Below are 24,583 nucleotides of genomic sequence, written 5' to 3'. Positions count from 1 at the left end.
TTTAAGCAAATCCAGTACAACATAGTACATATGACCTACCTCTCACCGAGGCGGCTCCAGGCCATCGATAGTTCTAGAGATCCACATTGCCCTAGATGTCGCCACGCTCAAGCAGATTTTCCACATATGGTGTGGACATGTCCAACAATCCAGGGGGCATATTACCAAGCAATAGCGATAATTATCGCTATTGCTTGGTTAGAGACAAAAATGTACAGCTGAGCTGCGGCGATTTTTACCGCAAATAAACCTTGGTATTACCAAGGTTTATCGCAAATGCGATAAAAATCGCCGCAATGCATGAATATCGCTGAAAAGTCAGCGATATTCATGCATTACCGAGCTAATGCTCTTAGCCATGTTATCCACCTCCCATTGGATAACATGGCTAAGAACTGCTCAGGGCAGGTGTTAGCTTTTGGAGATATTCGCGCTTAGCGCGAATATCTCCAAAAGTTGGTAATAGGAGATAGCGATGTTAGCGACTGTTTTTAGTCGCTAACATCTTGGCACGGCCCTTTGCATGTCATTAGTGATAAATATCACTGACATGCAAAGTGGGGCCCAAGATGGTCGCTATCTCCTACTAGCTGTCGCTAACTGGTGTTAGCAGCAGCTAGGTAATAGGGAGATAATTTTATCTCTGCTTTCTTGGCTTTTAAAGCCAAAAAGCGGAGATAAACCCCCTTGATAATATGCCTCCAGATGTCCTCGAGGACCTGACCAGGATAACAGGGTGGACGATTGCCATGGACCCACGCTCTTGTCTCCTGGGCCTGATTCCTCGTGATCATAAACGTAAGACAAGTAGGCGGTTCCTGGTTTTGGGACTTGTTATAGATAGGCGGGCATTGCGATCCATAGGTTAACCCAGCAAGGGCCACTACTGGCAAAGTGGAAAACAGACTTGAGGGAGTGGGCTCTGGCCGAGGAGGGGCATATGCGTAGCACCAGAAGAGATGACAAACTACCTGAGGTACTACTGGCATGGGGAATGATGATCCAGGAGGTAATGCGACAGGCCCCACACAGGTGTCAACAGAGGGGACGACTTCCAACAGGGGGCCCGCCCCCAAGCCTGGGGGGGAGACATAAGGAGATCCAAAACGAGCATTGAGCTACACAGACCTAAAGTTATACAGACCCGGCAAGGCGGGAGAGAGGGAGAGAGGGGAGGATATTGGGGGGGTCTTGAGGGGCTGTGGGGAAGTTTATTTACAGTTGGGATATCATGAAACAAAAAAACGAAGCAAACTATGTTAGATTGGAAAATCTCCATGGATGTGAGTATAGGTTTGAATCCTGTAGTTTATTGTTGGAATGTACACTGCCTCAGATGAGGTAGATGAGACTTTTAATTTATATTAACATGGTCAGTAGATTTGGAGGAACAAAGTAATAAATAAAAAATAATAATACTGAAAAAAAGAGGCCTCACCTCAACCTGGCCACTGCTCAGGGGAGAGCCACCGCTCTGAAAAAAGGATATTTACTTTGTCAAAAGAATGGCAGTTATTTTGACACATGTCCAAAGATTGTAGATTAAAAACTGTTCACAAAGTCAGTCAGCAAAGAGTTAAAAGTAATAGAAATGAGTGGTATCATTTGGCACACAAAAGGTAAGGGACTAGTAGTGATGTGTCAGATTGAAGCATATCATAATAGTGCCAATTTGTTGGGCTCTGGTCTTGTGAGTGCAAAGATACCCAACATCATAAGGTAGTTGGGGTGCTCGTATGGACAGAGCACAAAAAAGGTGGGCGTGTGCTAAGAAGAACATGAGAGGTAGTATCAACACCAGTCCATACCGGAACTCAGATGCTTAGGCAGGCGTACCCAGCTCCGTGCGATACTATGAGGGAACTGAGAGGACGTGGTGATCTCTGGGTAAATCTATTTTCGGCATAGTTCACATGGAATATTGTGCCTACTTGTGTTCATGGCCGATGTGCGGTTCAGTTTATCCCATCCCGCACAGTCACACAAACATGGTCTACGGTGTGCGGCTATCCAAACTAAAATACGTGTAGACACACTTCGAATATTGCCCAGCTTGGTAGGTAGTTTAAGCATCACTTCCTTGACATTTACAACTCATTTTTGTTTGTTGCACTGTGCTCGTCACCAGCCAGTCAAGTGTCTTCTCCTCTGAAGGATTAATATATCCTAAACAGCGTAGGAATCAAAACATCCCCGAGCTCCTCCCTCGCAGTGAGGGGGCTGTAGCCCTTGGCAGGGCTTGAATTCCCCACTAAGAGGAGAATCCCAGATGATGAAGCATGCCACCTCAGTGGGTGATGGGATTACGTCCTAATAAAAGGACTTCCTCAGAAGTACTCTGAGATCATTTCTGCTGTCTCTTTTTTTGGCATAGTTGCTAGTTCAGCCCAGAGGATTTTTTGTGCTTGATTGTTAGGGGAGAAGGTTATCTAGCCCACAGGATTTCCAGAACCTCAGGAGGCAGTGCGCCACAAGAAGAGTTAGGTTCTAAACATTGAAGCATGTGGGTTTAAAATCCTGGGATGGAACATCTGCTCATTCTTATTGTTCAAAATGACCATCAGGGGGAGAGGCAGTGGATGAGCACAACATAGCTGAAGCAGGTCTCAATACAAAATACAATAAGCTCATTCCAAGGTTATCGGAATCACAAGCCATATGGATCCAAGTAATCGTAATCGCTTCTTGTTTCGGGGGAATGAAGGGAAGGCATAATGGAGCTTGAATTTACACTGGAGTGAAAACAAATATCCCACAGACTCCTCTACTACTCTACTCCTGGTTATTGCCAGGCTACTCTTTAATCTTATTTAAATAATTAATCTAATAATTATTAAACTGTAAGTGTTTTATCTAAAACAAACAAGTTACTCATCTTCGGGAATACCATATCTGGTAGAGACTATCAAGCAGCAGATCCTTTACCTTAGAATAATCCCCAGACATCAGACTGGATCCAGAAATGTTTCGAGCACTACCACTGTGCAATGGTAGGTAGTGTTATTCAGCTCCATGTCTGCGCTGTGCACAGTACTTGTGAAGGCGACCCCTCCAGCACACTAACATTAGTTACTTTCCACGAAGAAGCTAGCTGATGTACCAGTGTGTAGACACTAAGGACTCATAAAGGTTGCCCTATAAAGAGTAATCTATTTGCAGAGCAGGAAGGATGGGAGGGTCGGTAAGGAATCTGCAGTTAGAGTCTTTACCAGATAAGAAGTTCCCCTAGGTAAGTAAATTGTTGATCTTATTGAGACTTCCAGCTGCAGATTTCTTACCTTTTAATGGATATCCAAGCAATACCTCTCTTAGAATACATATGTGAACAGATTTAAACCAGGACGTCCTGGAGGACCGAACCGCCAAAGTGCACGTGACAATAGACCTGACTCTCCAAGAAATAGTGTTTGGTAAACGTGTGTAGATACGTCCACATTGCAACCTGACAGATGTCCAAGACAGGGACTCAGCGAGCTAACAGAATGGTCACAGCCTTGGCTCCGGTAGAGGAAGCACACAAGTCCTCAGGGGGCAGCTTCTTGGCCAATACATAACAAATCCTAATGCAGAGCACTTGACATCGGGAGATGGTCCTTTCTGCGTGGCCTTCCCTTTCTTCACCCCAACAAACCCAATGAAAAGTTGAACGTCCACCGGGAACTCTGGTACGATCAAAGTAGAAAAACAATACTCTTTTTGAGTTCAGTCGGTGTGTCTCTAGTCTTCTTTGGATGGGTGAGGTGGAGCATTGGAGGTAGGCAAAGCGATGGTCTGCTCCATATGAAAAGGTGTCACCACTTTCGGGAGGAAAGAGGCCTGTGTTCTTAGTTTCCCTAGGAAGAAAAAGATGTATAAGGAGTGTGCACAGAAAGTGCTTGTAGCTACCTAACCCTCCTGGTCGATGTAATGGCCATTAGAAAGGCAGTTGTAAGTTGAAAAGCAAATAGGGCAAATAGGGCAATTGTGCAAAGGCTTTAAGGGCTTTAAGGAAATTTTCAAAATAGTAAATGATTACATCAACCCACCAACGTTATTGCAGGAGATTCCTCCGTCTCAGGACTTCTGCAATGTGATTGCAGACTATTTTGAACAGAAGATTTTGGATATCGTGAAGACTTTTCCTCCGGTATCCTCCAATCCAGGGAATTTAGAACAGACAGAGGTGGAGAAGCTACCTACTGGGTCCCCCCGCTTGGACGCATTTGATCCTGTACCCCTTGAGGATACCCTTAAGGCCATTTTGGCCAGTAAATTTGGTTCTCCTTTCGATCCCTGCCCACCTTCAGTTCTGCAGACACTAGTAGAGATGGTTAACCCTACTATTAATAACATCATAAACTCATCATTAGCCACAGCAGAAATTCCCAATGAATGGAAGCTTGCTGCAGTCAAGCCCCTCCAGAAAAAGGCCCTATCGGATGTGACTACCCTCTCTAACCTGCACCCCATTTCCCTGCTCCCACTGACATTCAAACTGGCGGAAAAATTTGTAAATATCCAACTTACAAATTTCCTAGAGGAGCACAACATTTTGCACCCTAACCAGTCACGGTTTCGGTCGAAACATTCTACCGAGTCGGCCCTCCTGTTTACAGCAGAGACCCTCCGAACTGCCATGGACCAGGGAAAGAAGGCTGTCCTGATTTTACTCGACCTGTCGGCAGCCTTCGATACGGTCTCACACACCATCTTAGTGGACCGGATGGTTACCGCAGGAATAGGAGGGGTAGCTCTGGCTTGGCTCAGAAACTTTCTTCAAAACAGACGCCAAGTCACAGTCCTGGGCCAATTTCAATCAGAAGCTAAAGTCATCAGCTCTGGGGTACCTCAGGGCTCTCGTTTAAGCCCCATACTTTTCAACCTGTACATGGTGCCCCTGATTGAGCTAATTACGTCATTCCAGATTAGCACAATATCATACGCTGATGACACACAGCTCATTCTGGTGATGGACAAGGAACTGCCTGGTGCAGAGGAAAACTTGAAAAAATGCTTAACAGCTACGTTTGAGTGGATGACTAACAATCACCTCAAATGTAATTCCGGCAAGACGGAAATCGTGCCGTTTGGAAACCAAAATCTGTTTTCCCCGAAAGACTGGTGGCCGGATGATGCTGAAGCCCCCGGTAGTACCATCTTGTCTGCTCGAAACTTGGGCATTAAATTTGACGACCAATTGTCTTTCAAACAACAAGCAGTGGCCGTGGCTGGCATGTGTTTTCACCTAATCAAATCTTTGAGGAAATTTTTCGATCTTCTTCCTCTGCCAACCAGGAAAACGGTGGCAGTTGCGTTAATAACTTCGAGGCTGGACTACTGTAACAGCCTATATGCTGGAGTTAATAAGTCCATACTCCATAGGCTACAGATGGTCCAGCAGGCAACTGCCCGGTTGGTACTATGGTGGCCGCGTAAGTCATCTGCTTCGGCCGCACTTAGTGCACTTCATTGGCTACCAATTGGTAAAAGGATCTTATTTAAGATCCTTTTGATCACATTTAGAGCCTTCCAGCAGCAGGGTCCGAAATATTTGTCCAGTGGCTTCAAACGGTATTATCCCACCCGCTGTCTGAGGTCTGCTAGCCAAAATCTGTTAATAGTGCCCAGATTCAGGTTGTCAACTAAAGGAGGGAAATCTCTGTTTGTCCTGGGAGCTAAGGCTTGGAACAAGCTCCCCCTGCATCTTCGATCACTGTCCCATGAAAGTCACTTTAGGAAATCCCTGAAAACTTGGGTGTTCTCCCTCACAGACGCTGCGTGCAGGGCACTAGTGTAATGTTCGCGTCCACCGAATGGCTTTTTTCCTCCAACCTATTTCCATCTGGGTTGGCAGAGCGCCAAGATACTCCTTGGAGTGGTAGGAGCGCTATATAAGTGTCCATTACATTACAGTACATTACATATAAGGGAGGTTAAAACTAGGTTAGGTTCCCACTGGGGCATGGTGTAGGGTTTTGGAGGGCTAATATCCTGTAGTCCTTATAGAAAGCGAGTCAAAACCAGGTACTTGAATAGGAAGGGCTGATCCAGCAACCGCCAGAAAGGCAATATGGCTCAAAGGTACCAATTAACGTTGCCCTGAGCAAAGCCTTGCCTGGCTAAAGAAATAAACAACACAACTTCAGATAAAGGTGCAGAAAGGGGATCATCCTGTTTGGATGTACACCAAGCCACAAATCTATCCCAATGGCAGACGTACACCATCTTGGTTGAGGGGCGCCTAGCTGCCAAAATGGCATCAAAACTTTCAGGAGGGAGGCTAGAAAAAGTAAACTGTTGCACCTCTATCTTCACGTATGAAGGCGACATGTGAGCAGGTTTGGGTGCAGCACCCTGCCCTATTTCTGCGACAGGAGATCCTTCCAAAGGGGCAGCCTAGCTAGAGGGCCAATGCCAATGCTCAGGAGTTCAGGATACCATTTTCATTGTACCCAAACCAGAGCAACAAGAATAACTTGGGCCAGATCCTTCCTGATATTCTTGTGAACTCTGGGCAGGAGTGGTGTGGGTGGAAAGTGTGGTAATCCGACGATAGGAGGCAGTTGAAGATTAATTATGTTTATTTAAACTGAGCCATCAGGCCGAGCGGTGGGAGCACAGCCTCCTGGCAAACTTTCCTGACTTAACAACCGGTGTAGAACTCAAACACAGGCCGAGTTCTACACCAACAATAGTTCTAACACAGGACTGCACAAGCTCGCTAAACAGCTAAAGAGCACGAGCTACTATATGGGTCTTCCCCAAAATGCAAAAGAAAAGAAAAAGAACAAGACCTAAAGAAGATTGAAAAAGAAAGAAGAAGAAAAGAAAAAAATACAATGAGCATAAAGTAACCTACAAGAAATAAGTGCAAAAGAAACACAATAATCAACAAAGATAAATACATGAGTAAAACACACAAATCCAAAACCTGTAAGAAGAAAAGTTAACATACATTACTACAAAAAAGTCAATGAAGAACATGGACCTGTGGAATGAAAAGTCAAAACACAACAAGACTAAGTTCTATAATGTGCAGGAATGTTCCTAGACCTAGAACTACGCCTCACAACAACTTGTGCTTGACTTGTTGACATACTATGATCACACAAAGTCTGACCCACTGGATAAAGCATCAGTAATTTTTGATTTCACCAAGAAACACTTGTTCCACCACTGTCAATTCTCCAGTTTAACAGAATCTCCCTTCACCTGAGTAATAGTGAAAAGAGGACCAAATTTAGGTCCACCCTTCCACACATGATAAGGTTTTTCAACATGCACACTATCACCCACAAACAAACTAAGTGCCTTGACTCTTACTGTTGTCAAAATAACTCTTGTTTTTCTTGAGATAAGACACACGTCTCCTGACACATGCATCCAACCACTTTTCACCCTTGACCCATCTACTCATCCAGCACGGAAAAAAGGTTGTGGTAGCCCTGCGTCCAAACAACAACTCAAAAGGAGACACTCCTGTAGAAGAGTGCGGAGTTGTGCGATAAAACCAGAGCATGCTCCTAACAGCATTACCAACAGAACACTTGTTCGCTAAGGCCCACTGAATGCATTCTCCCAAAACCCTGTTCATGCGTTCCGCAAGACCATTGGTCTGAGGGTGAAAAAGTGAACTTTTGAGATGCTTAACACCACTACTGAACAAGAATTCTTCAACTTCACTAGCTAAAAAATTGGGACCCATTATCAGATACCATATATTCAGGGAAACCTTCTTTCAAAAAAATATCTTGAAGAAATTCAACAACGGATGTGGAAGTAGCCTCCCTAACAAACTTGACTTCTGGCCATTTGGTGTAATAATCCATCAAGACCAGAGCAAATTTGCAAGATGAATCAAGCGCATGGAAAGGACCAATGATATCAATGCCCAACTTCACCCAATGTGCAGAAGGTAACTCAACGGGAGAAAGGGGAGGAGTGGACAACTTAGCAGTCTTGTCACAACTTGAGCAAACAACACAAGACTTGACAACATCCTTATCCTCTTTGTCCATCATGGGCCACCAGAAAGATAATGTCACTCTTTTTTTTGTCATGTTGGAACCTAGGTGTCCTTCATGGGCACAGACAATGATACCCACTCTCAAACACACAGGTGGAATAAGTTTGTCAGATCTCATAAGTAGACCATCCTCTATGGACAACTCATCAGCTACTTGAACATAAGTTTTGAGTTCAAAACTCAAATTTCTCTCCCTAGGCCAACCTGTCTCCACATGCTTCATGACAGACACTAATGAAACATCCTTGGCAAGAGCAGTACCCCAATCATTCTCCGTGATGGCACATTATTGTGGAATATCTACAGCAGCAATAATATAATCCTCCTTGTCATCCTCACCCATAACCTTAGGATCTTCAACAATGTCTGAGGATCGTGACAGATAATCTGCACAATTATTTTTGTTACCAGGAATTTACTCTGGAGAGAAATCAAATTGCAGCCGTTTAGACGATAAACGCGCAATACGAGGTGTAAGCCCCCTAACATTCTTCCCACTTAAAATGAGAATCAACTGCTTATGATCATTTTGGAGACAAAACCTTCTTCTCCAAATGTAATTTCTGAACTTCATAACTGCCCACCAACAGGCTAATAGTTCTTTTTCAATTCCCGAGTACTTTTTCTCGGAAGGAAACAGCACTCTTGAGGCGAAACCAATGGTCCTAACATTGCCATCCTTGACTTGACTCAACACAGCACCCACATCAACATTGCTGGCATCCACAGTCACAGTGCAGGGAAGATCAGGGTCAAAATGCTTTAGAACTCTGGGTGAAACAAGTTGTTCTTTGACCCACTCAAATACCTTCTGACGTTCATGTGTCCATTTAAACCAACAACCCTTCATGAGCATCTGAGAATGAGGTCTTAACTTAGTAGCAACATTTTGCACAAAGCGTGAATCAAACTCACAAAGTCCTAGAAAGGATTTGAGCATGGTCTTGTCAGAGGGAGGTTCGGCTTTCACAATTAACTCCACTAATCTAGACTTAGGAAGAATACCCTTATTAGTGATGAGATGTCCTAAGTATTCAACCTCTTCAGCTAAGAAGACACACTTGACTCTGCGTAAAACTACACCATTGAACTGAAAACTAGACAACACCTCTTGGAGAATGGCATCATGAGTGGTCTGGTCAGGAGCAAAAACCAAAACATCATCCTGAAGTACAGACAACCCATCAATTCCCTTGAGCATGTTATTCATCAGACGCTGGAAGACCGATGACGCAGATGCCAGGCCAGATGGCATGCAAACATACTGGTGGTACGTACCAAATGGAGAAACAAATGCGGTGAGATGTATGGATTCGGGAGCAAGTTCTACTTGATGATAAGCAAAGGCTAAGTTCAACTTGGAAAACACCTTAGCATCCTTCAGTCCCGCAAGAAGCTCATTAATATTTGGGAGAGGGTGTGAATCTACCCAAATGTCCTTGTTTAGACAACGGAGATCCACACACACACTCTAAGTTCCCCATTCTGTTTACGAGCTACCACCAGTGGAGAAAGCCAAAGAGAAGAGTCCACTGGTTCAATAATCCCCGTCTTACACAAAGAAGATAACTCCTTCTCAAGATCTTGTCTAATGCTGAAAGGGACATTTTTGAGCTTGTGCCTTAAAGGTCTTGCGCCATCTTTACAATAATTGTGTGTTGGTAGTCACTGATTTTTCTAAGCTCGCCAGAAAATACATGAGGAAACTTGTTAATAATTTCCTCCACATCTAGATTGTCTCGCACAACTCAAACTTGCTCACTGGTACCAGGCCTGAGTTCCATACCAAATAGTCCCTGATGGAGCCCCCCTAAAATGTTTAATCCTTTGTGAGCGACATACACTTTCCACGCAATTTTCCTCCCTTTAAACTCCAAAATGTCCTCAATGTAACCGGAGATATCAATTTCACGGCCTTCATACGGGACCGCTTTGCAATCAGATGTCAACAAAAGTCTGGTTGGCCAAATCTCCTCAAAAAGACTCTGAATGATCATGGAAATGCGAGCCCCAGAGTCCACCAAAAGTTTTAACACTTTATCTCCAACTTGGACTTCAACATAGGGGTCAACACAAAGTTCCGGATTGCCCACCATGACTGTTTCATCATGGACAACTACAACCATATCTCTTAACTCTCTAGTGATAGAGTCATCATTGTTGTGCACCTCATCCTGAACACACTTGACCGTAGTAAGTTGTTTATTTTTAGCCGCTTGGCACACCTTTGCAAAGTGTCCCTATCTGTTGCACAACCTGCAAGTAACAAATCTAGCAGGACACTTGTTACCATACATGTGGACACTGTACCCACATCTGAAACAAATGTTAGGTTGATTGAAAGAAGGATTGTGTTTTTTACCAGAAGTGACACCAGACTTCTCATTCTGACTAGAACCTTTAGGATTCTTAACTTTGACAACTGAGACACTCTCACTAGTCTTAGATTCAAGTTCCTTGGCAGATAACTGTGACCTTTCTATGCTTTTCGCCAACTTAATAGTTTCCTCTAACAATGGATTTCCCTTAGAAAGCAGTTTCTGTTTTATCATTTTATCAGTGCAGTGACAGATGAATTGATCACGGACTAATTGATCTCCAAAGTTCTCAAACTGGCACTCGGAAACTAACCTCCTTAAGGTAGTGATGTATGTGTCAACATTCTCCCCCATTTTTTGGACACATAAAAAAAACTTTTGTCGCAAGACCACTAAACTAGGTTGTACATCAAATCTGTTTTGTAACTTCTTTAAAGTCTCTTGATATTCCTCAAGTACTTCTCCATCTGCGACAACAGGCGGTGGAAAATGTTCCAAAATCTCTCTCTCTTCATAGCCTAAAGAATATAAAAGAAGATATTTTTTCCTTTCTGTTCTGAAACGAATCGCTCCTATCGCACCAAGATAGGTTTCAAAACCATCGTACCATTGTTTGCATTTAATTGGTGGATCACCAGGCGTTTCTAAAAATGGTGGAGGAGGTGTCACCGACTGCATGACAACTGCAGTTTATTTTCCTTCGTTATAGAATTTGTGGGTACAATACTATGGATGTATTAATTGCCTCTAAAAAAAAAGTCCTTTCAAAGGTATATAGTACTTAAAACGAATAAAAGTGCTCAAAACGAACTTGTCACTTCACTGTATTTCCAATGTACTTGTGAATTAAACAATCCACACAAAAGCCTTTGTGACGTGCTAAATCCACCAGAAGGCAGCAGAAGACTAAAATGAATCTGAGGTCACAATGCTTTTCTACAGGGCACTGCTGTTTCAGGAAAATGAATTTGACAAAAGCCTAGAGCTGCTCACTTGCGTCCCACTGACAATGAAAACGCTCACCGCATCGACATCATCACGTGCTGCACACCAACGTGACACTATCTCACTGAAACGCAAGTCCAACTATGCGTTTCACTGCCAAACTTGACAGATCGATGCAAATGCCGCTCCGTCTTCGCTACGCCTCAGGAAATCTCTTTTCCGCTTTCATCACTTTTCCAGCTCCGACCAGTTCTTAATCTTGTGCAGGATACTCAAATTGGTTTTCGCCGACATCTGGTGGATGAACGAAGGCACACAGGTTCTTCACGATGGCCCAGCACTCGTCGCCATGAACAGATGTGGTAATCCGACGACAGGAGGCAAGTTGAAGAATAATTATGTTTATTTAAGCTGGGCCATCAGGCAGAGCGGTAGGAGCGCAGCCTCCAGGCAAACTGTTTCTCGACTTAACGACAGGTGTAGAACTCAAACACAGGCAGAGTTCAACACCGACAATAGTTCTAACACGGGACTGCACGAGCTCGCTAAACAGCTAAAGAGCACAAGCTACTACAGAAAGTGTAGAGTCACGCTCTAGTGTTTGGGCGCTACGTCATTACGTAGTGCGCGAGGCGGCCGTCTTCCGATCGCGCTGGATAGCGCGAGTCGGCAGAAACCCCCGAGGGCACCGGACGTCCCGGCGCTCTCCTGCAGGAATTTACATAATAAATACAGTTCCCCTTTACACCTTGGCATCCTGTCTTTTGTGGTGAGTGAAGCAGGCAACAGTGGCGACGAGGCCGGGAGGCCGGGAGGCAGAAAAAAAAAAGGAAGGAAGGAAGAGAGGAGAAGAACCCTGCACCACCGGATGCTAACCACCCAGGAGGCACAGGAAGAGCCACGAGGGGCCAGCACACACAGCAGGAGGGCGTTGCAGTGGCGCAAGAGGAAATACATGAGCAGCAGAAGCTCAAAACCATAAACCAGGTACGAGGGACGGAGAGAGAGACACCGGAGAGGGGAGACAGGAAAGGCCCCACAGTGACCCCTGCAACACCGAAGGGGAAAGATAGCAGGTAGAAACACCAGGGGAGAAGCCGGACCAGAGGAACACCAACCCAGGTAGAGGCCCTGGCGGAATCAGAGAGAGATAGAGCAAGGGGCACAAAGGGTCCCCAATTGCAGCCGGCGCCAGGAGAGGAGGCAAGCGCACCCGGCAGCCCAAGAGGCCAGGAGGCGGAACCTGTAAGACGCGCCAAAATGAGCGCACAGGCATCATCACTAACAACGCCAATTCCATTCTTACCCAAACCGGGAGAACCCCTGATGAAGTGGGAGGATTGGAGAGAGTACATAATGAACTACATTGAAGTCCCAGAAGATGAGAACGGAGAAGCTTTTCCGAGTAAAAGAAAGAAGAGAATACTCTTGCCCAGCTTGGGCCCCGGAAGGGATTAGGGTGTTTCAGAACCTAGTACCCATGCCCAGGCAAGCAGCGGACGATCATGTGTTCGGACACGCCATAGAGGAGCTGAACAACCACTATCGACCCGCGGTGAGCATATCTATAGACCGATACAATTTCCACCAGAGCAAGCAGGAAAATGGAGAATCAATAGACGAATATGTAGCTGCGTTGAAGAAACTAGCGACGACGTGCAAATTCGGTGCATTGCACGATGAGTTTATAAAGGACCAGATAGTAATACACACCACCAACAAAAATGTGCAAGACAAATTGTGGGCGAGTGGAGAAGCCACGCTAAAAGAGGTGATCGCCATTGTGAAAAAAGCCGAACTGACAAAAAGGTGTGCCGACGCAGCAAAGAGGGAACCGATTCCGAGGCCCATGGTGAACAAGGTAGACAATGAAGAACCAGCGGGAAGGAACAAGGCCACGTCAGCAGGAAATAGAGGGCCCAACAGATGGTCTGGGAGACCGGTGCAGCAAGGAAAACAGAACAGAGGAGGCAAGAAAACGTGCTATCGGTGCGGTAGCCAGGCCCACGAGGCCTACGACAAAAAGTGCCTGGCCTTACGGGCGAAGTGCATGTTCTGCGGCATAGTGGGACACTATGAGAAAGTATGTAGCTGAAAGGCGAGTCGTACCACAGTTAAATATGTAGAGCAAGACCCGGAAGAGGCAGAGGATAAAGAACAAGACGAAGAGGACACCGTACTGTGCGTGGAAGACCAAGTACTGGGCATATATGGCCAGCTCTCCCGCAAGCCACAATGCGACATGGTGATCGGAGGTGTGCTGATCAAAATTGTAATAGACTCTGGCTCCCCGTACACAATCGTTCAAAGAGCAGTGTGGAATGAGAAGTATAGACCAAGCCTAGGCCCAAGGTTGGAACCTCCGGACATTAGACCAGTCACGTACACGGGAGAACCAATACCCATGGTGGGCTACAGAGTACTAACCTTCGAATTCAAAGAGCGGAGCGCAGAGTGCAAGTTGTACGTGGCGGTAAAGGGACCGTCGGTCCTGGGGTGGATGGATCAAGGTGATCTAGGAATACAGCTGGATCAAGGAGGAGACACGCAAGTGCTGATGACTGCACCCGAGAATTTGGCAGACTTCGAGAAAATGAAGAGAGACTTCCCCAAAGTGTTTGAGGGAAAGGTCTGGAAATTGGAAAAATTCACACACAGGATAGAACTCAAAGAGAACGCCAGACCGGTTTCTCACAAGGTGCGGAATGTTCCCATCGCAGTGCGAGAGGCAGTACAGCAAGAGCTGCGCAGATTGGAGGAAAATGACATCATCGAACCAATAAACTGCGCAGAGTGGTTGGCGCCCTTGGTGGTAGTGACAAAACCCAACGGAAAGGTCAAGCTCTGTGTGGACTTGAGAGAACTTATTAAGTGCATCGTGGTGGAGAAATTCCCACTACCCCGCATCGAAAAATTGCTAGCAAAGACCAAAGGAGTAAAGTGGTTCTTCACCATTGATCTCACGTCAGCCTATCACCATATAGCCTTGCACCCGACGAGCCGGAGACTAACGTCGTTCATAACGCCCTTTGGATGTTATCAATTCCGCAGGATGCCGTTTGGACTTGCGTCGGCAGTGGCCGTGTTTCAGAAGTTAATGCACCGACTCTTCAAAGACATTGAGGGAGTGCAATATTTCCAAGACAACATATTGGTGATGGGGAAGGATCTAAGGGATCACGACTAGAATTTGGACCTGGTGCTTCGAGTCCTAGAAGGGAAGGGCTTAACGGAGGAGTAGGAGAAGTGCCATCTAGGAATTACCTAAGTCACCTACCTGGGACAATAGATAAGAGAACAAGGCATCACACCAAAAAGGGCAAATGTAAAGGCTATTTGTGATGCACCGCCACCATCCAGCAAGGAAGAAGTGAGATCCTTCTTAGGGATGGCTGAATATTACAGTAAATTTGTACGACATTTTGCCACCAAGACGCACCACCTAAGGCAGCTCATAAGGGGCAAAATGGTGTTCGCATGGACAGAGGAGTGACAGAGAGAATTCAAGGGCCTAAAGAACGACATCAGCCAAGCCATACCCTTGCAGGGATATGATCCTCAAGAGCAATCAGTGCTGACGACGGATGCCAGTGATAAGGGACTGGGAGCAGTCCTCACGCAGGAAAGGAGGAATGGAACTATGGAAACTCTCAGCTTTGCCTCCAGAGCTCTATCACCCAGAGAACAAAAATTCTGCGTCATAGAGAAAGAGATGCTGGCAGTAGTATGGGCCATGGGGAAATTCCGCCAATTCCTATGGGGCACAAGGTTCCAACTTCAGACTGACCATAAACCGATTGTCAAGGTGCTCACGTCTAGTGGACATGCAAGTGCCACCCCCAGAATCACCAAGATGACACTGAAATTGCTCGAATACAGATACGATGTGGAATACATCCCGGGAAGTAAGAACAAGGTAGCAGATTACCTTAGTAGAGCTGCAGCCATGGAAAGAGCACCGGACAGTGCAGAAGATAGTGAGGAAATGGTGGCCTTGATGGAAGACCTGGAGAAGGTGATTAGCAACCAAGAGTGGACCGAGGTATACGGAGAAGACCTAGACATCCAAGAAGTAAAGGAATATATCATCCGAGGAAGGCCAGAAAAGAGACATTTGCGGACACCACTCAAGAAGTTTTATGAAGTGGGAGAAGAACTGTGTCTGGATGACAAAGGCACCTTCATGTACAGAGGAGACAAGGTCGTTACCCCAGCATTGTTGGTACCGCGCCTCCTAGCGATACTACATGAAGGACACCTAGGGATTGTGAAGACAAAAATGAGGACAAAACAGATGTACTGGTGGCCTGGACTGGACATCCAAATAGAGAGACACGTGAGAGAATGTGACCAGTGCCAATGAGCAGACAAGACCATGACACCCCTGAGGCCAGCCATGGGGAAGTGCGCCAATCTGACAAACCCCTGGGAGGAGTTATCCATAGACATCCTGGGGCCCTTACTAGACACCCAGGGCACCCCGAATGTGTCATCGTTGGAAGATACTCGAAGTGGCCAGAATTGCACGTGCAAGAAGAAATGGACACTGATACAGTACTTCGATTCCTCACTGATACCTTCCTCAGAGAAGGCATACCGAGATCGATCCTAAGTGACAATGGTCCCCAGTTTACCTCAGAGAAATGGTACAAGTATATGGAGAGGAATGGCATCAAAACCAAGCACACCTCCATATACCACCCAGCCGGAATCGGCCAAGTGGAACGTTTCAACAGGGTCCTAATGCGTTCCATCCAAGCGGCCATCATAATGAGCAAGGACTGGGAAAAAAAAGTCCAAAATATGATATGGGCATCACTCCCACGAGCACGGCATACAGCCCCTTTCAGATTTTGAGGGGTAGAGATCCTTTCACGAAAGACAACCTGGAGTGGAAGGAAAAGACGGTGACTAGCAAATGGTCCCCTGCGGTGGTGCAGCACAATCTAGAAAAAGCCCAAATGATCTATACTGAACATTATAATAAGAGAAGTAATGTGAAGGAAACATCCCTGGAGAAAGGGGAATGGGTCAGAGTCAAACTGTCTGTACTTCGAAAAAAAGGTGACAGCAAATACAGTCGAACCCTACAAGTAAAGGAAGTATATGACAGGGCAGCATTGCTCAGCGACGGGAACGTGTGGTCCTAAGATCGCATATCCCGATGTAGTAAGATTCTACAATGGTCCCCTGAAGAAAGAGAGAGAACATCGATGGACCCGAGGTCACTGGAGAACGAAATTGTCAGCAAAAGGGAGAAAGCAGCACGGTAGCTGGAGGACAGAGTGATGAGCAAGGGGACAGTGAGGTCCCAATAGCAGAGGAACATCTAGGAGAAGCGAGAGAGACCCCGCGGGGAGAAAGACTGGGTACTCCGGAGGATAAGGCGTACACGAGGGGGCAGAGCGATTGTGAGGCCTGCAAGGTTTCGAGACTATGAACTGGGAGAAGGAAAATAGCTCGACACATGCAGAGACATTGTGTTTCGTGTTGTGGTACAAAAAGGGGGAGATATGTAGAGTCGCGCTCTAGTGTTTGCGCGCTACGTCATTACGTAGCGCGCGAGGCGGCCATCTTCCGATCGCGCTGGATAGCGACAGTCGGCAGAAACCCCCAAGGGCACCGGATGTCCAGGCACTCTCCTGCAGGAATTTACATAATAAATACAGTTCCCCTTTACACCTTGGCATCCTGTCTTTTGTGGTGAGTGAAGCAGGCAACATTACAGAAAGGTGTACAGACACGAGGCTTGAACTTCAGTTCAGTGAAAAGCGTCTCCGAGCGAGTCGCCTTGGAAACTCCAGTGATCAGAAGTGTTGACATTGCGCGTTCTCGGTGGTGGCAAACACATCTAACCAAGGCTCTCCCCAATTACTGAAGAGACCCTGCCCCACCTCTGGATGGAGCCGCCATTGTGATCTGCTAAGTATCGACGGGTGACTTTGTCCGCTCTGGCGTTCAGAGTGCCCATAAGATGTTGAACATTTCAGCCATGTCCAGAGATGCACCTAATATAGCCTCCCCTTAATGGAAGGAAGAGAGGTTTCCAAAGCCAGTCAGACCGCTCTCAATTCCAGCAAGCTGACATGGACCTCAGACTCTGCTGGAGACCAGAGTCTTCTGATCTCCACCTCTACCCTGATGGCCACCCCAGCCCAGGAGTGGTGCATTTGTGAACACAGTCAGCTCTGGCTGGGAAGTGAGAGGTTTCTGCCGCTGACCTAATCGTGACCCATCAGCCACCACTGCAGGCCTTTTGGAGTTCCCTCCTATATCTTATAGCAGCACCCAAGCCGATGGGTTCCAAAGGCGCTCCAGGGAGGCCGGCCCACCCAAAAACTTGGTGCATGGACTCATGGAACCCACAGAGTTGGGCAGGGATCGCTCTGGGAAACTCAGGGAGGGTTGGAGCAGACCCAGAGGTGGGCATCAAGTTGGACAGATGACTTTGAGCGCAATGATGAGCACCTGGAACAACCATGCTAACAGGCCCATGAACTTCCTCGTGACTAGGACCTTGAACATCGTTGAGTCAATTGGCGTTGGTACTGGCCGCTCCTAGGAGCTCTCCCTGAGCGCCTAGGGGTTCCAGGTGCAGCAATCCTCACACGTCTTGGAGTCATAGTCCGGCTCCAAGCACCACAGGCAAATCAGATGGAGGTCTGTCACCTACTTCCACACAAAGGTACTTCTCTGTAAGGTTACGGATCCAGTCTGACGCCTGTGGATTGTTCTAATGAATCTGCAGCTAGAAGTCTCTCTCAGATACAAGGTTTAGCTATAAAATACAGATTTCCCTCCTTCACCCTGCCATTAATCAAATTTACTAACCTGAATTTCTGCACATTGAGTGGCTCCTGCTTCTGGTACAAGGATAAGGCGCTTTTCAGGCATTTCCTACAGATGGATGGATAATGTGCAGGGGCTTCCATGGCTAATGCTTGCAGAAAAAAACAGAAACAGAAACATCACTTGAAAAATACCAAGAGTGAATGGTCTGGTTGCTTAAATTATTCTGCATCAGAGAAATGCACCGACAGAGAATCTGACCAGGATAGCACATGCCTTATCCTTGGAGTCCAACAATTATTTTAATTAGTTTAAAAATACTAACCCTAAAAGTCTCAGGATTCCTCATTAAAAAGTCTCAGAACTCTTCATTGCCTACCGTTACATATTTGTTTTCACCATCTCCTCACACTTGCAGAAAGTGCCTCTTTTTATCCACCAATATCACCAAGCCATGCTGGAAGTAACAATGGTAAATTCGCACATGTCCTACCAAAATAACCCTTATGGAGGACCTGTTCCATATCTACTAAACAGGTTACAGGTCTCACAGAAGGCAGACATATTGGGCTTTGTAAATATTCCCATTCCATAAAGCACTCCCATTGGCGGAGGTTAGAGGACTGGTTTAAATGTAAGAGTCTGTCAAATATGGCTGTAAGCTGTTATAAACTACAATTCAATGCAAGTGATGGAGAACATGCTGAGCACTATTCATTTCAGAACATTGGCAAACTATCATCTCACTGCAAAGAGACCTGTTTGTAGTAGACTGAAGTAACCAATCAAACGTTCCATGCATTGAACCCCCACAAACCTTATGCCACTTTAGAGCACCACAAGGATGTCCTCTTCAGTTAGTGCATTTGCAGATTACTCGGCTGCCCCTGACAGCTTCTCTTTCTAGCATCTGCATCTCTCCCCATGGGACGTCTGGTAAATGCTCTCCAGTCTGTGGCTAGTCTCCTCTTTAATGACTATCAAAAAGGTTACGTACCTTTACCAATTCGCTCCAAAGGATGTATCTTCGCAACTTTACATATCTGGACTACTACTTTTATCATAGGAATATATATCAGAGCAATATACAGTACTGATGTAGACTATTGCCATTATACGTGGTAGCTCTATTATGTACAGTAAAAGAAAGAGGGAGGTCTCCTTCGAAATCCAATAGGGGACAAGGAGAAGAATATTGTAAACAAACAGGTCCCTACAATTTTGCCAAACAGTTATGGCATCAAGTAGAAGAACAAATTTTAGCATCCACTGACCACTCGAGAAACAACTAGTGCCACAGTTAACATTACATAATCATAGCCAATGAATACAACAATATATCGATCAGTAGAGAATATTCATTAAAAAAGCACAATTTATTTAATGCAATACATTGGGCCCGATTCACAGAAGTAACTTAAGAGAAAATCCTAAACTTACTACTTTTGGTATTCACAGAAGGCAGTTAGTGGTAGTAAAGTTAGGATTTTGTCTTAAGTCTGTCTTAAGTCTGTCTAAAGTCTGCCTTAAGACAGAATTAAGACAAACTTAAGACAGAATCCTAACTTTACTACTACTAAATGCCTTCTGTGAATACTAAAAGTAGTAAGTTTAGGATTTTGTCTTACGTTAGTTATGTGAATCGGGCCCATTGTTCTGTACAGAAGCACCATAAAACGAAATTAAAAACGTGTCAATTCACATAACCATATTAAAACAGAAATTACAAGTTGTCGACGCAGCGTTTCAGTATTTAGTTTTACACCTTCATCAAGACAGTTTTTCTATGTAATAAAAGAAACATACAATTAGTGTACTTTGTAATCGCTTTTTTAAACATTTACCTAGTGATTATTTTGTCTATATTCAAGAAACAACAATCCACAATTTATCAAAAAAACATTTGGTACTTTCAAGGCACTAATCATGGCACACTAGTGAATCATGGTTTCAGACTGTGGAGCAACATTATTATCTACGTATTCAAGTAGGATCACAATTCAAATGGACATTTACAAGTTCATAGTGTTTTTAATAATCTACACATGTCTCCATAGAGAAGCTAATAGCATACCTCGCTTCAATTGATTTTGAGTTTTAATCAAGGCACCACGTTATTTTGAAGCTCGCTCTTATAATTTCGTGAACTTGATTTCATCAATTATGGGGAATCGATATCCTCATGATTAGGAGCAACCTTAAAAGACAAATAAGGAAACCCGCTCACTACACTGGTTTTATCCTGTTTGGTGTATGTTACATTTTTAGCCAAAACCTATTAACTTAAAGTTTTCCGGTTTGCTCAGTGTGTATATGTACAAGGGAGCCACCAAGGTCTGTGTTATTTCAAAGGATACTGAAAAAGAGTGAATATGCATTCATTTCAATTAGTACTACCCTTCTCTATCAAGTCTCTTAATTATACCCAAGGTTTACTGTAGTCAACTCCCCATGTTACGAGGCCTGGGTTGCGCACGTGATTGTACGTTACTTAGCGACGCTACTATCAGGAGATGTCCTCCTGTCGTGGTATTTCAATTTACCATCTAAAAAACAAGCAGACCATCTCATTCCCTATTCTGTTTAATACATCAGTTTCATAACATTTAATCTGAGAGTCTACTAGTGCCGCATCTTAGTCTGTACTGTATCCTGCCCAGAGTCTACGCTATTGTTATACTCAAGGGATCTTAGTGTAAATACTTCTCGTGCTTGTTACGGGCACTCTTAATCGTTATTAACCGCATATCTGTAAGCCTGTTATGGCGTCGTGTTATTTTTAGAGGTGACTGACCGCATAGCGTATTTATAAATAAAGTAACATCATCTTCCCATACCGCATATCAATCTGCCTGTTATGGGGCCTCTTATTCATAGAGGTAAATAGCCGCATAGCATGAATAAAGCTACCCCGTCTTCCCTTACCTGATAAACAGAGACCGGCCTCCCTGCTTCACGTGTACCTTTACCAAAATGAATGGATCAGCCATATCATTGCTTTACGTGGCCTTTTACGTCTTTCCGCGAGCTAGAAATCTTGCGAGATCACAGCTCTGAGATTACTGATATAAACACAGCGGTCACATGATCTTGTCCACGTTCTATTGACTGCGTTGTTTTTTTCTTTTAATTTTATCCGCCAACTTTATTAGTGCATCTTATTTTTATAGACACTCGTGATGGAGCTTAAATATAGTTGAGCATCTATAGCACACCATTACAATCCTGTGTCATATTTTATCAGTATATATATATATATTTCGGGCATTTATCAATTCGCTGTTCTTTATTAATACGTTTGCACAAAGTTGTGAATACATCAGTAGATTTCGTTAGTAAGTTGTTTATTGCCTATTATATATCCACATACTAGAAAGGATTGTCATGTGCTTATCTAGGTTCCTGATCGATACTGTGACCTTATGCCCCTATTCGGCTATAAATCCATTTATTCCCTATATTGGCATAACCGTTCAAGTGCGATTTTCTGTAAAGTCATCTCTGGCCTCACACGAGCAGAGCCACAGAGCCACATTCCAGCATGACTCTCTGCTACTTCCTTTGCGACCAATTAGTGCAATGACAGAGCAGCAGTCACTATCTGATATTCCTAGATAACACTCCGAGTTCTTCAACAAGATAAAAACTTAGCAAACCTGGAAATCCCCGCTTGCTATGTTTTGATTAGTAATGGAACTCTAATGAGCAACTGATAGCTGCCACTTCCTAGTGACATCTTTAATTGACGTCTTATGTCCAGCAAACTTGCGTCAAACCCGGCACCTGTCAGGTATAAATATTACCAACGTTGCCTTAAGCAATACGAAGCTGTGAGCTGTGAGAGCGAAGCTAACTGCTGTCGCTGCAGCCTGCTATCCTGTGGTGGTGAAGCTACTGATTACCATTATCGCCGCTACAGCGCGACCTATGGTGCAGTACGCTTGAGGAGCCGTGCAGCCGTCCTCTGCGAAGACATCCAGCCCAGCTGCCCGCGGACGCTGTCACCCCTCCTTCCTCCAGACGCGCTGAGAGAAGCCGCTGCCTTTCTCGTGCAGAGAAATCCAGTCCCGGCGCTTCCAGTTTACCCTCGCAGGTGACTGGGATATCGAGAGAGACCCCTGAAGGAGATACCAATCCTCCATCATTCTATTCAGAGGTATGGTGTTGACTAAACCCTTAGACGAGAATTCTTGAAACAAACCTTGGCAAAACCAACTTAACTTAAGCTACTTACTTACTCCCCTTTTCACGTGTTAGGCTTAGGTCAGGCACACTGGGGTAGGCTTAGTTAGAAGCACCAGTTGAGTATGTTAGCCTAATGTATATATGACTGTATATATGTTTTATTACTTTTAAACCATTGTATGGCTAAGAAACCATATCAATGCTTTTACAGTTCTATTTCGCTATTCTTATCTTACTGTACGTACTTTTCATAATTACAGTTATTGCAATTGTGGCAATACATTTCTCTTGTATGAGAAGAAAGACTGTTCAATAAATGTTAACCTTTATTGATAAACGCCCGTCTCTCTATTCTCTACATACCGTGAAAGTAAACTGCACTAGACTGACTGAGTGAAATCTATGTCTATTGTTTCACACGACCCTAGAGATCGACTCTTGATCTGAGGAGCAAAGTTGTCATGTTGCACGGTTGTTGGAAAGCTGAATCCCTTCTTGTCTGTGCCAAGGAAGCTGATCACTTCCTATGCAGAGAAGAAAGTTTCCAGTGACCTCTGAGCTAGTTGGTAACACAACCCAATTAAGTTTAGCATAGTCAGTGGAGGCCTGGAATATAAGCAGTTCCACGTCGATACTACTGTTTATGTTATTCCAATGCGCAGGGCCTAGTGGGAAACTAGGAACTACACTACATGGCGCCCAACGTTTGGTAAGGCGATAAACTAACGTAAGACTTGTAGAGTAACTCAGTCGTGCATATTTCACACCCCTTTCTCCCGTAAATACTCCAATAGACGTCTGGAGTGGGTGAAAGGTTAAAATCCGCCCGACCTTAGTAGGAAGAGATTCCTATGTAAAGCTCTGGTTTATTCAACGTTGAAGGATACAGTGTTCCAAAATATTGTGCATCTAATCTTTGTCTCCTTGGAGACCTACTCTGCAAAAACTGCATTTATACAATGTCAGTAGAAAACAACGGCACCACTGGGGCCGCAGTAGATGCGACTCAGCAAGGTCCCGAATACACAGACCCGGGTGCTATTATCATCCCGGTCCAGTTAAGAAGATCTATAACTTTAAAACTTATAGAACACGGACTGCCACCTCAAGGTGGTACAGTAATTTTCGTGATAGAGGCTCACGAGTATCGGCAGACAGAGGTATTTTATTCATGGATAAACTTTCCAGCGGTAAACGCTATAACACAAGAGTTTCACTATTACAAAATAGAGGAACCTCCGGAAGAGTACGCTCCTTTCGAGGAGGTTGAAATTCCACTTAAATTTCAAGAGCACCTGCTCTGGTTTAATGGCGCCCTAAAACACAATGATCACATTACCAGGCTCGGTCCACTAGGTAGACCAGGAGCCACGTGGCCGGTTCTAGCCAGCTACACACCACATCCTGACATTACAAGAATGTCTAGAGAAGAGCTGTTAGCACAGCTAAACACATTAATAAAAATACATAGGCAATTAGTCCAATATGTAATACGGACTGCAACAGTCCAGCCAGCTGTTAATTCACACCAGCTGACCCCTCATCAGGGGAACACAAATAAAATTACACCACAGAACATACAGTCATGTCTTGGTAAAACACCCGTAAAACGGGAACAAATTCCTTTCTGGTTAGCCCAGAAAATCACTCAAATAGAGGCAGTATTTCCTGATACTACCCCTATTGAGAAACACAGAATCTTGACCATCTGCCTTCCTATGGGAATCGCACCACACGTGGAGGACTGCGACACTTGGGGTACAGTCTTTGCTTCCATTTACACAAAAACACACGGTGTTCCGTCTATGGCGGTAATACCAGACGTGCTAAAACAGATTCAAAATGAATTCGGTCCAGAACCCGCTTTAAATCTAGGTATGAAATTACTGAAAGACTTCAAGCAGGTCACGGCTATATTATTAGCCAACGTAAAGGGACAAGCAGCATCTGTGGCGATTCGCCAGAAGTTGAAGGAAACAGATATAAAAGATCCTGTTGAGCTTGCAAAAATCATAGAAAAATGCTATGAAGAATTAGGTAGAGACAGCTTGGGTGGGAAAGCAGTTAAGCCCCAACTGCTCGAAAATCCTGAAAAATTATTTATTAAAAATAATTTAAACACTCCTAAAAAGAGCTGGGATGGAAATAAACAATCCACTCCCAAGGAAAAAGTTTTCCAGTCCAGAGGAAGGTCTCCTCGACGGAGGGAGAGAACTCCGACTCGAGAACGCCAGTCTCCCCAACGGGAGCCCTCTGAGAAAAGATATAACCTTAGAAATAGGGATAATATAAAAAAACCTGATAGATATCAAAGTATTGATACACGTCCCTCTCGATCTTT

At 44.8% G+C, this 24,583-nt stretch overlaps 1 protein-coding gene across 1 annotated transcript in view; it reads right to left on the bottom strand.

Moving 5' to 3' along the window:
* TEX11 (testis expressed 11) overlaps positions 1–24,583 on the bottom strand; it is a 1,326,855-nt gene that overhangs the window by 198,977 nt on the left and 1,103,295 nt on the right. Inside the window, exon 27 of the mRNA XM_086918299.1 lies at positions 18,100–18,208. Within this exon, the coding sequence (XP_086774425.1) occupies positions 18,100–18,208 (109 nt within the window). The remainder of the gene's footprint in view (positions 1–18,099; positions 18,209–24,583) is intronic.

Source organism: Lissotriton vulgaris, chromosome 4_1 (genome assembly GCF_964263255.1).
Source record: "Lissotriton vulgaris chromosome 4_1, aLisVul1.2, whole genome shotgun sequence".
NCBI classification, from domain to species: Eukaryota; Metazoa; Chordata; class Amphibia; order Caudata; family Salamandridae; genus Lissotriton; species Lissotriton vulgaris.
This window is presented reverse-complemented; position numbering and strand designations above follow the sequence as displayed.